Below are 17,339 nucleotides of genomic sequence, written 5' to 3' on the forward strand. Positions count from 1 at the left end.
TCCATGCATTTTCCAGCATGATGGAGCACAATGTTACAAGGCAAGAGTGATAATGAAGTGGCTCGGAGATCATGGACCCTTTTCACAGACTGTGATTATGTGTTTCAACATTGCAAATCTCATACCACATCTAGTAAAGTTTTTCTTATTTCCACTTTTGAAAAATGTAAAATACATTTTCATACATTGCTAATATTTTTGGCCACCGCTGGACATAAATCAATGTCAAGGTAGGTCAGGGCTCTGAGTTCAGGCCCACTGAAGTGCCCTGGAATGCGTAGCATTATTCAGTGTGTTGACGTAATTTCCACTGAAACAGAAAGACAGGGCGGGACATGTCAACCAGCTCCTTCCCTTTTTTTTTTAAAACAGCCAGTAGCGTTTCCTTTATATCAAAGCTCGGCCAGATCAAAGCTTGATATAAAGGATTTTAGCCGCAGCTTCAGCGTCCATTTATAATGTAGGGGCGGGATGCTTTAGATTCTAGAGAGCATTTGATTGGACGGAAAATCTGAAAATTCTGAGAAGCTGGAGTGCAGGCTGTTGTCACCAAAATTGTTGATCCATATTGGCGGAAGTGAGAGACTTTAAGTTTTGAATGCTTATATCTTCTAAATGAGAATTGTGTCATTGTTTTGGAGCACACTAGCTTATAGATAACAGTAAGGCTAACATATTAATACTAAAAGCCAAAAAACCTAAATTTTGATTTCATGGGGACTTTAAGCCTGCTGAGCTGTTTATCATTGTGATTTGCCAGCATCTAAGGGCAATTTCACCTTCCATTTAAATTTGCATTCATGACTATTAACAATGCTAAAAATAACTTTTATTGTTGTTGTTTTGTTTCATAATCCATGTTGAAGTAAGAATGGCCTTACAGGCATCTTTTGGAATGCAGAAATAGGCAGAAAGGCAAAGCACTGTGGATCAAAGTGTGTTTATTCAGAATTTATTCACAGACTGTAGGTGGCGTGAGGTCAAGCCCTACATGGTTCATACAATCTGTGTACTCTAGAAGAGCTGATAAGAAAATGCAGTCTTGTTACATTTCTGTTATGTAATAATCATTAATGACTAAGGGAATTCAGAACATCCTATAAAAAATGAACAAGGCAATTAAATTGAAAGCCCTAAAGGAGGACTAATAATAGGCCAGGAGTGTCAAACTCAGTTTCTAGAGGGCCACAGTGCTATAGAGTGTAGTTTCAACCCCGCTCAAACAGAAATACCTGTAGTTTTCAAATAAGCCTGAAGAACTTAATTATCTGGATCAGGTGCATTTAATTCAGGTTGAAGCTAATCTCTGCAGGGCTGTGGACCCTTACATGAACTGAGTTTGACAACTCTGTAATAAACACACTGATCTTAAAACCAGGATCATCAGATTCGAAATCCAAACAATGATGTTGCACCCATAGGCGGAGCGTGTGTAAATGCTGCGGAAGGCTTAGCCTTCCCCTGGACATGGGTCAAAACTTAACTAGGGCTTGGCCAAAAATGCAGCTGCACATTTAAACTAAATCTAGTAATAAAGTGAAAATGAAAATTAAATGAAAAGTGTCGATTGTGGCATTTAATATAGATCATCTACTCATGTTGCGTTATACTTTTTACGCGTTTTACAGCTTTGCGCACTATAACCAATCACGCACGATTCTGTTGAGCTTACAATTGCAATTGCCAATCAGAGGTGTTCAGATTAGTCATCGCTGAAACGCCGGAGTTTGTTCACGCTTTCTAGGCCTAATTCATTCATAATTTGAAGATAACGTTTTTTGTTGTTGTTGTTGTTTGCGTTTGTGCTGGGATGTGTAGGTTGCTGATAGGCGATTTTTATGTTTATTTCATGACATAGACTTTGTTTTTATGGAGGAATCGCATCTAGCCTTACCCTAGAGTTGGTTCACCCTCCACCTATGGTTGCACCCCTTACAAAAAAGTAAATTATGCTATAACATGGTACTGTACTGAATGACTATAGGCTACTCTAATACCATGGTGTTTACGTTTGCATTACTTAGACCAAACTGAGTGACAGCTCTGAATATTCAGTCCGTATTATGCATAATGTTAGTAATAAACTGAATTAACAAATTACAGGAAAAATTAAGACAATAAAGGCCAACGTTTATGTAGCCTAATATCTGGGTAACACCAAAGATGTGTTCATTTCAAACGCCTCATTGTCTATTCATGCTCTTGACTCTCAAATGCATTACTCTAACCGTACCAGTGTCATCTGTGATAAAGGGTCACTCACCGAGCAGCAGCAGCCGATATCTATTATCATAATCCAGCCTCTGCTCTTCTAATTCTCGGTCGATGTTCTCGCTGATCTTTTTCGCTTTTTTCACTGCGGCCTTCTCCGCTTTCACTTTGTCTAAGTTTGTATGTTTAGTGGGTCTGTGTTTGTAGAGAAAAGCGCCGCTACACCGGTGCCCCGCGCTGTGCCCGTTCTGAATGAGCACATCGTCCATGTGTCCACACCTGTTCACCAGTGTGTGGGAATTCCCACAGAAGAACAGAGAGTAGTGCGATGATACCTCGTCCTCACATTCCTCGCGTGTGTCCCCGCCCCCCGCCAGTGCTCAAGGGTACGCGACAATCCCGCATCTGATCCACGTTATTATCGTCACAGAGCTGCCGTCTGAGACTGTAACACATGCACATCCTCACAGCCCCGTGTCCGGTTAAAGACCACCAGCAGATGATGTGGTGTATTTGCCCATATTATAGAGTGTTGGGTATAGAGTGATTTTATTATTGTAGTGTTATCAGGACGCGTTGTTGTCCCTCATCTGAACGTTTCTCGTATTTTCAGATCAGCTGATTGTCATAGCACCCGCATTCGCACTTAACAAAAGTACATCCCAAAATCATCACAGTTCCGTCGCGCCCTACCAAACACACAAAAGTTATTGCAACGTATACGTTTTTATTATTATTATTATTATTTATTATTATTATTGTATAATTGCTAAGAACATACAAAACCCAATACCAAGGAGTAAGTACAACTGAGAAATCAATTACAGGTTACAAAATCAGGAAACTATCAAAAAATTGACAGCGAAAGTTTTAAGGGCTTTGCTGGATGTGAGTGTCTATATAGGATTTAAGTACAAAAAACGAAAACGTAGGGCTTAGCACCCTCAAATGTACATTTGTGTAAGTTTATCAAAAAATATTGGTCCTTGATCTTTATCTTTGTGATGACCAAATAAAACATCTTTGTATAACAAAGAAAAACTGTACGTGTACGTACAAATCCTTCCAGAACAAAATTGTATGTGTGCCTTCCCAGAAGAGATGAGAAACTTTAGTTCACTCTAAAGGGGTGGTTCATTTCGAATTCTCTATTTTTTTTTTTTTTTTTTTTAACTTTAGTTAGTGTGTAATGTTGCTGCTTGAGCATAAACAGTATCTGCAGAGTTACAGCGCTGAAAGTTCAATGCAAACGGAGATATTGTCTTTTAAAGAATTCTCTGTTTAAGGACTACAACAAACGGCTGGTAGGGACTACAACGAGCTTCTTCCCAGGTTGGTGACATCACTAACCCAGCACTTCATTTGCATTTAAAGGGACACACAAAAACGGAGCCTCAAAAAGTGACAAATTTAACATGCTATAAAAAAATTATCTGTAGGGTATTTTGAGCTAAAACCACATCTGGGGACATCAGAGACTTATTTTACATCTTGTAAAAGTGGTATTATACCACCCTTTTAAATTGCGTAACTCCAAGCTTTACTCACCCTCAAGCCATCCTAGGTGTATACTTTCTTCTTTCTGATGAACACAATTGGAGATATTAATAAATATCCTGACACATCCAAGCTTTACAATGGCAGTGAACGGGACCAACGAGTATGAAGCTCAAAAAAGTGCATCCATCCATTATTAATGTACACCACATGGCCTTAATACAGGTCTTCTGAAGCAAAGCGATGTGTTTGTGTAAGAAAAATAGGTAACACTTTAGAATACTGATCCTTCATTAATGAATAACTACACAGGAACAAATGAGTAGGCCTAATGCATTATTAACACTCTAGTAACTACTATTAACTAACATGAAACTCTTAATGAATTAGTAAGTAATAGTGCTCAGTTGAAGGTGGTAGTTCACTATTAGTTAATCAGTAACTACTATTTTATTCATAGGCCTAACTCCCAGAGAACTACTATGAAGAACTACTATATACGTAAGGGATAATCCACGGCTAGCCATGCATTAAAGGATTTTAATGCATGACGTAGAGGTGCAGAACCACCCGACGCAAAGCGGAAATATTCCAATTACAAAAAAGTAATTGGAATATTTCCATTCTGCAAAACAGCCACTCGCTTCTGCCGACATCTTCTGACAGCGACTACACAGCCAACTGGTGAGAAGTTGCGAACTCACGCGCAACTGCACTACAGCTAACGATTTTAAAGAGGCAGCGTTTAGACGACAAATTTAGATTTTAAATTCAATATTGATTTGAACAGAACTAATTTACCGTATGTAACGCAAGTACATTATAAGTAACTGTAATTAAATTACCTAAAAATGAACAGTAATCCCTTACTTTTTCAGTGGATAAGTAATTTAATTACATTAACGCATTACTTAGTAACGCCTTACACCCAACACTGGTTGCAACAGTACTGCCAGCGTATGAGTATGCGGCTTGCATAGGGCACAAACTCCCAGGGTGGCACCATCTCTGTTGCTCAAAAAAGTTGCATTATATATTAAATAAAGTTCATGAAACCCTAAAACACTTTTTTTTTTTTTTTTTTTAGATGTTAACAGTTATATACAGGTTGCACATTAATGAAAACATCAATAGCAATCATTATGTTTATTAATAAGGGAAAATGGGTTATTTTTTGTTTTGTTTTTATGAGCCATTTTATTCGGTTTAAAAAGCAATGTCACGAAAAGTGAGGCACAGTACATGCGTTAATTTGGAGTGGTGGTTGGCTGCTGTGGCTGCTTCTACATCATCAGTTTTATTCCAATGACTCCTTTAATCCAAAAACTATGCTGTATTATGCATGAGATTGCATTACAGTGGAGAATTCAAATGTCATTCAATTGACCATTTCAGCGCTGTTTGTTCACCTCCGCCTGTTCAGCTTTGTGTTGCTGTCCTTTAGACATAATGTCGTAAGTGTATGTTTCCTCAGTACAGTAACACCAGTGCTCCAAATATGAACCAGCACTGTGTATGCGCAAACATTTCATTGTGTCTTCTCCAAATGAAACATAGCCTATGTGCAAGGGATGCTGTATTTTTGTAGGCCAGCCAGAAAGTTAGCATCACCCTGGTTCCCTCGACAAAAACCCAATATTTTCCCATTGGCTTTTGGATTATCGCAGACAATAAGGTCTGTAACTAACAAAAGCTTATGATTCTTACACATTTTGTTCATCATGATAATCTTTAACTTTTATGAATTTTGAAGCATAAATACAATGGCAGAATCAAAGGCTATAAATGAACACCACCACTGTTGCATGACATCAGTGTTACCATAAGGTTCCGACAACTCTTTCAGTCTTTGTTTAAAAACATTTTCCCTAAAAGTTTGAGATATTATAGTTTGCAAGAGCACTATTATAAACACAACAAGGCTGTAAAAGAAGATTCGTGAGTAGATGAGTGTACCTGCTTGGCTGATGACATTTAATGTCTCCGACAACCTCTGTATTCCAATTTAGCCACTTGTCAGCAACCACTTTAAAAAAATCTTTAAAAAAAAACACAAGAGGTTATTAATTATGTATTTTATATAGTAGAATAAAACGTGAAAATATCTTAAGCTTGTGTTCACCACAGACCCTATTTCAAGCATTTAACCAAAAACCCATTAAAAAAAATCCATTGACTTCAGTATGATGGAACCGGAAGTGCTAAAATGCTAACTCAGTTCTGTGTTTTTGACCTACAAAAATATGTCATTCTTGCACGACTCCTTACAGTGTCCTGACACTGTAGGACAATTTCAAACGAATGTAAAGATAACATTTGCAGCTCAAAACCTTATTTATCTAAAGCATTTATCTTAAGGCCCTTTTGATTTTTGTAATTTATTTCTATAGGCTGTGTTGCCTTCTAACCTTATGTTTAAGACATAAGAGTTTGTTTTATTATTCATACTACAACAAGAAATGTCAAGTCAAGTCACATTTATTTATATAGTGCTTTATACTTGTCACATGTATTAAGTTTTGTTTGTTCTTAGTTTCGTTTTAATGGACTTTTTAGTTTGTATTTATCAGTCACATGTGTTCTTTGTCTTTGTTTCCCACCACTCATCTTTTTCCATGGACACTAACTCATCATCACAGCTGATCATCATTTAGTTCATCACCATTATGTATTTAAGTTCCTCCCTGTTCGCTCTTAGTTGTTTGTGTATGTGTTTGTGTTTGCGCTTGTGTCACGTACGCACTGTTACACCATCTGTCTTTATACCTGAATTTACTTTGTCATTATAGACATTATTTTGTATTGGAACCTGTGTACACTCATCTTCATCTTCTTCATCTCTGTGAAAGAATGACCGACCCAAGTATGGATTACGCTGCAAAATTTGCAGTTATTGCTTGAGAGAATGTAGACTTTTTAAGCTACACTGAGCAGTTTTGTTATCTTGCCGTCACCAGCCCCTTCCACAACGAGACCCTGAGGTCATTGTTCTGGATTGGGGCTAATTATCACCACCCTGTAGACACCTCCCAGACACCTCTGGACTAAACTGGAGGGGCGCCATCATCCAGTGTCTGGAGAACATCTACCCCTGGTCCAAAACACAGCTGATCCCAGAGCCCGTTTCACCACCTTCGACCACAAAGAAATCGTGTGAGCCAGCGGAGAGCCAGCGCCCGCCGTGATGCGTCAGCCAGAGCCCGAGGAGAAAAGGACAGCGCTGACACTCACCCCAGAAGAAGAGTCCCACAGTTAGTCTGACCAGGGGTGTAAGCCCTTGACACCTTTGGCTGAGGGTATACTGGTGAGACTGGGGATTGGCTGGACTGTGATTTGTCAGTTTGCTCTGAATCTTCATTGCTGTTTCAGGGCAGCACTAAGATGCATGGACTATAAATTATTACCTTGATCTCGTCAAGTCTCCATCTGCCTCCGTCATTGCAGAGCTCAACCATATGGAATATTTTTTTATAATATTTACAAATCAAATCATCTATTCAATCAAAAATCGACATTCAGACAATTAATCTAGACCTTCCCCCTCCAATCTCAGAGCTAATTAATATAACCTCCCCAAAAAAACTACTCTCCAAAATATATAAAATAATATCGAAATCAGACAATACATTAAGCCTACCCAATGCAAAATGGGAATCAGACTTATCCATTGCTCCCAATGCCGCTTTCTGGACACAAATCTGTAAAAATATCTACTTCATGACAAAAAACGCCAACTTACAACTTATACAGTATAAAGTACTTCATAGATTTCACCTAACTGGACGGAAATTATTTAAAATGGGGTTTTCTTCAGAAACATGCTCACATTGCACACAAAACACTCCAGACACCTATTTACATGCTATTTGGGATTGCACCTCAGTTAAAAAATTCTGGGAAAACGTTACTGACTCACTATCCAACCTTATGGGATGTCACATCCCGCTGTCTCCCTCCTCTGTATATTAGGTGACATATCCATAATCAATTTAAGCAGTACAAACAGTCAATTACTCCTAGTGGCTCTAACTATCGCCAAGAAAACTATCCTCATGAACTGGAAATCAAGGAACACCATACACATTACAACTTGGAAAAATTTACTAATAGAGTACATCTCCATGGAAAACTTGTCTACCTCCACTCAAAATAATACATCAGAATTACACCCTTCTTGGTCATCTCTCTTTAACTTCCTACAGTCATGAATCCACTGACCTTCTTTGTCTGAAGCCATCCTCAATGGTACACCATCAATATTCACACATGATTGGGGGGAGGGGGGTCAGGAAGAGGTAGCAACACCGACTAATATCAAATATAAATAAAGTACTTATAAGATTATATTTAAATCTCTCTCTCTCTTTTTTTTTTTTTTTTTTGCTGTTTCTGGACCCTGGTTGGCTGTGGCATACTAGTCCCTGACATGTGCGGTTTTGATTAGGTGTGGGTGGGTGTGATGTGGGGCGGGGGCCTTGGGCTTTCGCCCTCCAGCTTGTATTTTCACCTGGGATTTCTTGTCTCTGGCTGGCTCAGCACTTGTCTCGCTGTTTTAATGCTTCACATATTAGATGAGTTGCACACACACATTCATTTGGAGCATAAAATGAGTTTAAAGCAGGAAAGGGAAAAGGAAAAAAAAAAAAAAAATGCACACACATAGGGTAAGTGTGGCGTGGGCGTGGCGGCCTGGGCTTTGCACTGGGCTGGTTCCATGCTGCATGCCATGCTTTTTTAATGCATTATACACTAGTTGACATAAACATATCATGAGTATAACAATGAAAGCAGCCATATTTATTAAAAAAAAAAAAAAAAAAAACACAGACAGGGTAAGCGTGGCATGTGTGGGACGACTCGGGATGGGGATGGATTTTGGGACCCTCGGCCCCGCAGCACCGCACCTTGATAGCTCGTTGCAACATGACACTGACGGGGGTCTATCCTATGCCATGGCCATGAGGGGAATAGAGGCAGCTTTATAATATCTTATTATTAATAGCTGTATCAATATTACCATTATTAATACTATTATTATTATTATTATTATTATTATCACTGCCATTGCAACTACTACTATTATCATTACTATTAATGGCTGTATCAATATTACCATTATTAATATTATCATTATTGCTATTACTGTTATCTTTATTTTTCCTCTTCCTGATCCTTTAACCTCCCCCTCATTCCGGATTAAATGAGTATATTTCTTAATATTTATCATTACTACTACTGCTAATACTATTATTACTATTTGTCATTTCTTATTAATTGGATTTATCATTATTATTATTATTATTATTATTATTGTTGTTATTATTATTATTATTATTATTTATTATTAATACTGTTGCTATTGTCACCTTCCTCATTTTTTGCGTGTGATACTATTATTATCTTCATCATTATTATTGTCAATTCTTTTTTTTCTTTTTTTTTTTCCCTCCTCTTTGATATATATTTTTTTTTCTTAACTCTGGTTATGTATGTTGTACTTTCCTACATGCTCCTTTATTCATATATTTCCACTCCCACACCCAGTTACACTTAGTTATACACACACACACACACACACACACACACACACACACACATACCCAAATCATACTGGCTGTTATGTATGTTTTGTTGGTCTTTGTATTTGTATTTTGCATTTAATTTCTTTTCTGTAAATATTGTAATTGTCTGTTTGCATAATAAAAAAAAAAAAAGGGGTCATGAATTGAGAAATCAAAAAAAAAAAAAAAAAAAAAAAAAAAAAGAGCTCAACCATATGCCGTCACTCCACTTTCACCACCGACTTGTGGGCCATCCGCTGTGCTCCGTTCCTCCACCCCTATGGCTGCAGCAGGCTCCTCCTTCCCTTCAGGTACGCCTTTGTCCTTGATCACACCGGCATCACCTCAGTCCTCGGGCTTCGCCTCAGATGCTTGTCACCCCAGCATCGCATAGGCCTCCTGTGTCAGCGATGTTGCTCAGCTCCATCGGCTCTCCGCTCCACCTCCATCGGTCGTCCCCCAGTTGTCAACAGCCTTTACATCACCCTGGCTCCTCCCTCCCTTGACTCCACCGTGGGCTGTCGTCACTGTGCTCTGGAGCATCAGCCTACCATCATCATCGTCGCCGGGGTCTCGTCACCATCCGGATGTCACCATTCCTCCGTTGCCGCCCACTATCACCATCCTTTCGCCATCCCCTGTCACCAACCCTGAGCCATCTCCACGCCCTCCTCCTAAGCCTCCTCCTTCTTCTCTCTACGGCGCAAGGTTGCGCCTTCTGGGAGGGGGCATTCTATCACACGTATTAAGTTTTGTTTGTTCTTAGTTTAGTTTTCATGTACTTTTTAGTTTGTATTCATCAGTCACATGTGTTCTTTGTCTTTTTTTTCCCTGCCACTCATCTGTTTCCATGGACATTAACTCATCATTGGTCATCATTTAGTTCATCATCATTACGTGTTTAAGTTCCTCCCTGTTCACTCTTATTTGTCAGTCATGTACATTGTTTGTGTACATGTTTGTGTTTTGTGCTTGTGCTTGTTTCATGCATGCACTGTTACACCATCTGTCTTTATCTGAGTTTACTTTGTCATTAAAGACATTTTGTATTGGAACCTGTGTACCTTCATCTTCTTCATCTCTGTGACAATACTACAAATTGTTTAAAAGCAGCTTTACAGTGATAACAGGAAAATATCGTAATGCATTTTGGCTGTTGTTCAGGTGAAGTCAGTTCAATGTTGATTCGATTCCATTGTAAAGATCATCAATTATTAAATTTGTTAATTTCATCTATAAAGCTGATCTGCAAAAATGAGGTCATCATCCAGCTCATTTCAGTTCTCATACAACAGCATCAGTGCAGTCAGATCAATAATATTGTTGAATATTAAGTGCCCCTAACTAAGCCAGCCACAGGCGACAGTGGCAAGGAACCCAAAATCCATCAGGTTACAGAATCTCCAAAAAAAACCTTGGGAGAAATCAGGCTTAGTCAGGGGGCCTCGCCAATGAACAAACATGGTGTGATTATGATTCAGGCTGCATCACAAGTCAGAATTCAGATCGGGATCGGTAGCATTCAAATATTCATCCAGTTCCTTTTATTGAAGATCGGATTCATCATTCCGGTATGGAGCCGAAGCTGTCCATAGTGGTCTGCGCGGAGGACCTGTCTTTTTAATTTGGTCTTTACTGAGGCTCTGTGCCAATGGCTGTCATGTTGACGAGGCCTTCACAGGGGATTGTCTAGTTAACAGTCTCTGCTGACATTCAGGTCTGCGTTGTGGTCGTGTCTAGGTGCAGGTCCACCATCTGATGTGGATATGGACCGGCTAACTACAGTAACCTCAGGATAGACATAGAGACTAATATTAGCGTAGATGCCATTCTTTTTACAACGTAACAAGCTCATCGGGTGTTATGGGAACTGTTCCCGGTTCCGGTTAATCTAATTTATGCAGCCTAACAATCCTTTATACATATGTGTATGCCAAGTTAAATAGGTGTGTTTTTAGTCTAGATTTAAACTGACAGAGTGTGTCTGCTTTCCGCACTAAGACTATTCTAGAGTTTGAAAAAAACTAAATAGGAAAAATATCTACCGCCTGCAGTTGATTTTGATATTCTAGATATTATCAACTGGCTAGAATTTTGAGATCACAATAGACATGAAGGGCTATAATGCATCGAGAGCTTGCTCAAGTACTAGTACTTTGTAAGTAATTATTTATTGTTTAATAGCCAATGCAGTGTTGACAGAACAGGGCTAATATGGTCATACTTCCTGGTTCTAGTAAAAAAGCTGCTGCATGTTGGACCAGCTGGAATTTGTTTATTAAGCAACCACCCAGTAGGGCAGGGATAGGCAACGTCGGTCCTGGAGTGCTGCTGTCCTGCAGAGTTTAGCTCCAACCTTGGAAAAAAAAAAAAACCTCACAGCCTTAGTGATCCTGAAGACATTTATTAGCTTGTTCAGGTGTGTTTGATTAGGGTTCGAGCTAAACTCTGCAGGAACAACGTTTCCCATCCCTGCAGTAGAACAATACAATAATATAGCCTTGAGGTCATGAACTGTTCAGCTTTTGTCATTGAGAGCATATGTCGTAGTTTAGATATATTTTTAAGATGAAAGAATGCAGTTTTACAGATGCTAAAAAATGTGGCTTTCAAATAAAAGACTGGAATCAAAGAGCACCCCCAGGTTCTTAACTAATGACAAAGATTTGACAGAGCAGCCATCAAGTGTTAGACAATACTCTAGGTTATTACATGCAGAGGTTTTTGGTCCAATAATTTGAATCTCTGTTTTTCAGAATTAAGTAGTAGGAAATTACTGTACTTTAACACTTTCCATTTTAAAAACATTTTATTCTAGCTTCATGCATCATTTTTATCAACACTTGAATATGGGTAAGTTTCATTAAAAAAAAGGCAAGACTTTAAACTAGAAGCTGAGAAAATCACATTTTTGTCAAAGACTACATTCGGATCGGCTTCAGAACTATGGTCACAACATCACAACATGTGTAACATGTGTTTCACTGTTATACGCCACCTACCGTATAACAGTGAAAACATGGATAGCTGAAAAATTCAGTCAATAGCGGGGAAAGAGTAAAGTAGATTTTAAGTAAATTCCTATGCACACTACCTGTGGACTAGCCTACACAAAAATTCAGATACTCAGAATTAGGAACACATCTGCTTTCTTTATAAATCAATATTTTCAAACAATGTAAGTTTATAAGACAGTATGTAAAATCAAAAGAGTAAACAGCACTAAAATCCAAGTATACTTAGAATATTTAATTATAATTTTAATTACATCCTGATCAAAAGATTGAGTACAAGTGTAGACCAAAGATACTTTTCTGTTAGTGTCAAGTACTTAAGTGCAATTTTAAGTATATTTCTGAGAAGCACATAAAAAGTAGACTGAAAGTATACTTTTTTATTTTTAGTTTAAAAGAATAAAGATACTAATAGCACACTTGAATAATCTTCTTTCTTGTAAGCATGGTCCTGGAGTGCCTCCAGCACTGCACATTTTAGATATCTCCCTAATAAAACACCCCAATTTAACTCATCAGCTTGTTAGTAAAGACTACAAGGCATCAGATAGGTGTGTCAGATAAGAGAAACATAAAAAATGTGCAGTTTTGGAGGTACTCCAGGATCAGGGTTGGCATTTTACTTGTTGCAATTCCATTGCACACCATGTTAGCAAGACTATAGGCTTAAGTATAAAGTGGGGTATAAACTAGACAGTATAGACAGTTTGTAAAGTATTCCTGCTAAAAAATCCAGCATAAACCTGCATGAATTACATGGTGGTCTAGGCTGGTTTATGCTGGTTAGTGCTGTCATTGTGCTGTATAGTGCTGTTTAGTGCTGTCTAGCTGGTGGACCAGCATAGTCATGCTGTTCTCAAGCACTGCGGAGCTGGTGAATCTAGTTACAACAGAACTGAATCACCACTGAACTGACTTCAGCTGAACAACAGCCGGAAAGCATTATTTTCCTGTTTATTTTGCTTTTTTTTTTTTTTTTTTTTTGCTATGCAAGTAAAGGTGACTTGACCTAAATCTATAATTCAATAAATCACTATGTGACAGGCGTTAGCTATATTATTAGATGTTATTTTGTGGGTTTTAGTGAAAATGGCCAGATTGAAGGACATGTCCTCTGCGAGGAGTATATTGCTAAAATGGCTAAATCTGGTCAATTGGTTTTGGATATTGCTCATGTACTGGATGTGAATGGTCACAATATCCACAAAATTATTTCAAAACACAGTGAGACCACCACCATGCAGAATTTAAAATGTTGTGGCTGGTCAAGGAAGACTAATGAGCATTTTGACAAGAGGATGAAAATGACCTGAATGTGGGACCACCTCAAAACAGCTTCTAAAAACCTGGATGAGACCTCCAAACTCCAAATTCATCTTGAACTGTAAGCCAACTACTACAAGAAGCTGTTTGCCAAAGAACATAAGGACTGGAGTGTGCAAGATTTGAGCAGTGTTTTGCAGGCTGACAAGTCAAAATTTAACAACGTAGCATTGGATGGTGTCAGGTATGTTCGTTGGAGATGAATGAACTGTTTTACGTAGCGACAGAGACAGATCAGACACACAACTATTTGTTACATTTAACAAATAATCTCTAATACCCCTCACCCAACAAGCAAACCATGAGGCAGAGTTCTATGGAACCTCCCACGAACTGCAGCTAAAATTATTAGATAATTTAACCATTGGTATCATGTTTCATGTCAACATGAACTTGTGGTCATCAACTACAAGTCACTGTTAGTTCAATGTCACTGTCTCCATGTGTGCTGTCAACTTTTATAAAAATTTCAATGCTGATCCAACACACTTTAAACATTGAAATTTCAATCTCAACCAAAATGATGGTTTGACTCAACATTGTATCAATGTCACCATGCATGAAAAGCTGCTGCTGAGTCTGGCACTGACCCTCACCTAGCTTTATTGACTCTCTGCAACACTCCTGTCACTGGTCTCAAATACTGTCCATCCCAGATCCTAATGGGTAGAGAATTACTTTCCATCTTACCGGTCAACAAAGCTGTTCTGTGGCCTTCTATACCTAAACACGTTCAGCTAGTGCTGCAGCATCGTCAATCACAGCAGAAGAGATGGTATGACAGAATGGCAGCTATGCTTTCCTTTGCCTTTAAGGGGGGACAGAGAGTATACATAAGAATCAAAAAACACGTGGAAACCAGCTACAGTTGTCAGAATCAGAGATAAGCCCCGCTCATACAATGTTATCACATCATCGGGCACAATCTACTGTAGGAACAAATGCCACTTCAGTCTTGACAGGTCAATCAAGCATGATTCACAACCTGGCTGTTCCATGTATGCTGACAATGACTTGTGCGACAACACAATTCCAGAACCTGTTTGAACTGAGCTACCTCTGATGAAATGTTTTATTTATCCTATAGAAAACAATTGTAGAATTAGTTTGACTTAATATAAAAGCCAGAAGTGTTTTGAGGCCTCATGTCCTGATCACAAGGGTCATATGTATCTGAGAAGTTAACTTGGCCACTAAGCATATTTTGCTTAGTCTTGGATTTTTCCATGAGACAACAGGTGGCTCTGAAATTAATAAGACCATTGTTAAAGGTGTCACATGAAGGCTTCTTGCCTCTGGGGAGTGTTGATTGTCTTTGTTACAATGTTACATTTTGCCTATGAGAAAGGGTTGACCGTCAATTGGCAGAATTCCGTAATTAGGGAGTGAGGCAAAAGATATAGAACTTAGTTGTGGGAAAAAAAAACTGGAGGGGTGAATCTTACCAGAGAACTATGCCATTTTTTATGAAATAACAGATAAGAATAATGTATAAGAACTGCGCCCTGGCCAGAGACAAATTCAAATGAACAGCTGACATCTCACTTTGTTGCTTGTCAATAAAGTTAAAACTCCTGGGACCTGGAGATTTGACGCTGAGAGTTTGGAACAACTTGAGGGTGAGTAAATTATGACAGATTTTTTTTTTCTTTTGAACTATCCCTTTCAAGAAATTTTCATTGAAAAACCTAGGCTCTTTTATTCTTCAAGATAAACTTGTTACTTGAATGCTACGTAGTTTCATGGAATATGAACTGAGATATAGTTTATAGCAGGGGTAGCTAACGTCGGTCCTGGAGAGCCACAGTCCTGCAGAGTTCAGCTCCGCAGCTAATCAAACACACCTGAACAAGATAATCAAGGTCTGAAGGGTTGCTAGAAACTATAGGCAAATGGGTTTTTATCAGGGTTGGAGCTAAACTCTGCAGGACTGAGGCTCTCCAGGACCGTAGTTCACCACTGTCAGGATAAATGACTCAAGATTCAGTTGCAAGTGCACAAAAGTTTATTAACTCAACACAATGGACAACAGCAGAATAAAACAGGAAAGTTGTGGGTGCAGATGTTCTCCTAGGCAACGCAGGAACTACAATGGGCAGCTGAATGAATTCCAAGACAGAAGTCCAGTGAAAACCTGATCCACAAATGATAGGCAGTATAATCCACAACTAGGGTTGGGTATCGAGAACCGGTTCCATTTTAGACCATTATTAACCGGGGATTAAAATAACAATGCTCGCATTTCGACTCTGGTTATCGATTCCTGACTTTTTTCCAGTCATTCTCTGAACGGTAGTGAGCATTTTACAGTTTTATCTATCTCCTAGGACCTGTGACAAAGACCTTATCTCATGACGCAAGTGTGCAGTTCATTACAATCGGCGCTGACTTTTGCTTCAACACTGCATTAATCTGAAGGAATGCACCATGTTTAAGGGGCCGTTCAAACGTTGAGTCTAAAAATGCATGGAAAGCGTGGCCGCTTTCTCCTCCTTTCCAAAGCGCTTGCGCTCCCGTGGCGTCTGTCGTTGCTATGCAACCATGAACTGTGCTCTCCCAAATTACGAGGAAGTATCCACAAAGGATAAATTGATTTCTAGCCCTTGCATTAGTTTTACTACTAGATATATTTATGGAGATGAGAAATAAAACCCACCCTGTACAGCTATGATCAGGGACGCCGCTAGCAATTTTGGGCCCTACGAAAGAATATGAGGCTGAGGCCCCCACCGCACCCATTCCGCAAACATACAAGTCAACCTAGCTATCCAAAATCTTTGTCTGCAATTTAATAATAATGACCTCTAGGTTATCAGTATTTAGTCAGAGACCTACCATGGCTATAGCACTAGCAGATGATTTATTATGCAAATGTAAATGTAATAGAAAAATACAGTACAGTAATCAAATATACATATTCATACATTCTTATACCAAATCAATTGTTTAGTCAAAAATTAAAGAAGGTCCATATTTTAAAGCTCTTTCTACTTTGTACTCGGCCTTAAAATAACATAGTTCTTGTAATTGTCAACTATAGCATTTGCTACAATAAGGATATAATTACAGGTAAGACAATTTTTTCTTTCTTTCTTTTTATAGCATTTGTTATGAAAAATAGCAACACAGTTTAGAAACTATAGCTACAACATGCCACAGCTGTAATATAAAACTTTAGTGAAAAATCTATTCCCTTAACAGATTATCTATTATAAATTCTACAACTAGTCAAAATTTGCCACAATAAATACAATAGAACGTGATAAATTCTAGTAAATGTGGTCTTCATGAGTTTAAAGAGCTTGCAGGATGATATTTTCCCCTCTTTTCATTTTAGTGGCTGTTTTAGATCATGTTAGACTTTCTCCGTAGCGTTTTACTATTCTCAATAGAATCCAAATGGGTCGCACATTTTATCATCAGTGTCGCATAGGAATGGCTCGTATAAATTTTTACACTTTTGGAGCACGCTGGTGAACGCGCCTACAGTGATTTGCGCGCTACTCATGCAAAATTAAACAATTGGGCTTCAGTCAGTCAAGCTCCGAACGCACGATGTATACAATAAATGAATAGCCTGATGATTCTACGTTTGGGTGTGGGCGTTCAGAGTACCGGCAACATGTGAGAAGTGCCGGTGCGCGAGAAGTGCCGGGGTACTGCGTACCGGCCCACTTCAAGCACTGACTCTTACTACTAATAAAACCGATCTCTGGGGGCCCCAAAAGTGCGT

General features: G+C 38.7%; 1 protein-coding gene across 1 annotated transcript in view; it reads right to left on the bottom strand.

Moving 5' to 3' along the window:
* Positions 1-2,537, bottom strand: part of gnal (guanine nucleotide binding protein (G protein), alpha activating activity polypeptide, olfactory type) — a 150,174-nt gene extending 147,637 nt beyond the window's left edge. Inside the window, exon 1 of the mRNA XM_051882747.1 lies at positions 2,264-2,537. Within this exon, the coding sequence (XP_051738707.1) occupies positions 2,264-2,480 (217 nt within the window). The 5' untranslated portion in view covers positions 2,481-2,537. The remainder of the gene's footprint in view (positions 1-2,263) is intronic.
* Positions 2,538-17,339: the final 14,802 nt, after the last annotated feature.

This window comes from Ctenopharyngodon idella, chromosome 23 (genome assembly GCF_019924925.1).
Source record: "Ctenopharyngodon idella isolate HZGC_01 chromosome 23, HZGC01, whole genome shotgun sequence".
NCBI lineage: Eukaryota > Metazoa > Chordata > Actinopteri > Cypriniformes > Xenocyprididae > Ctenopharyngodon > Ctenopharyngodon idella.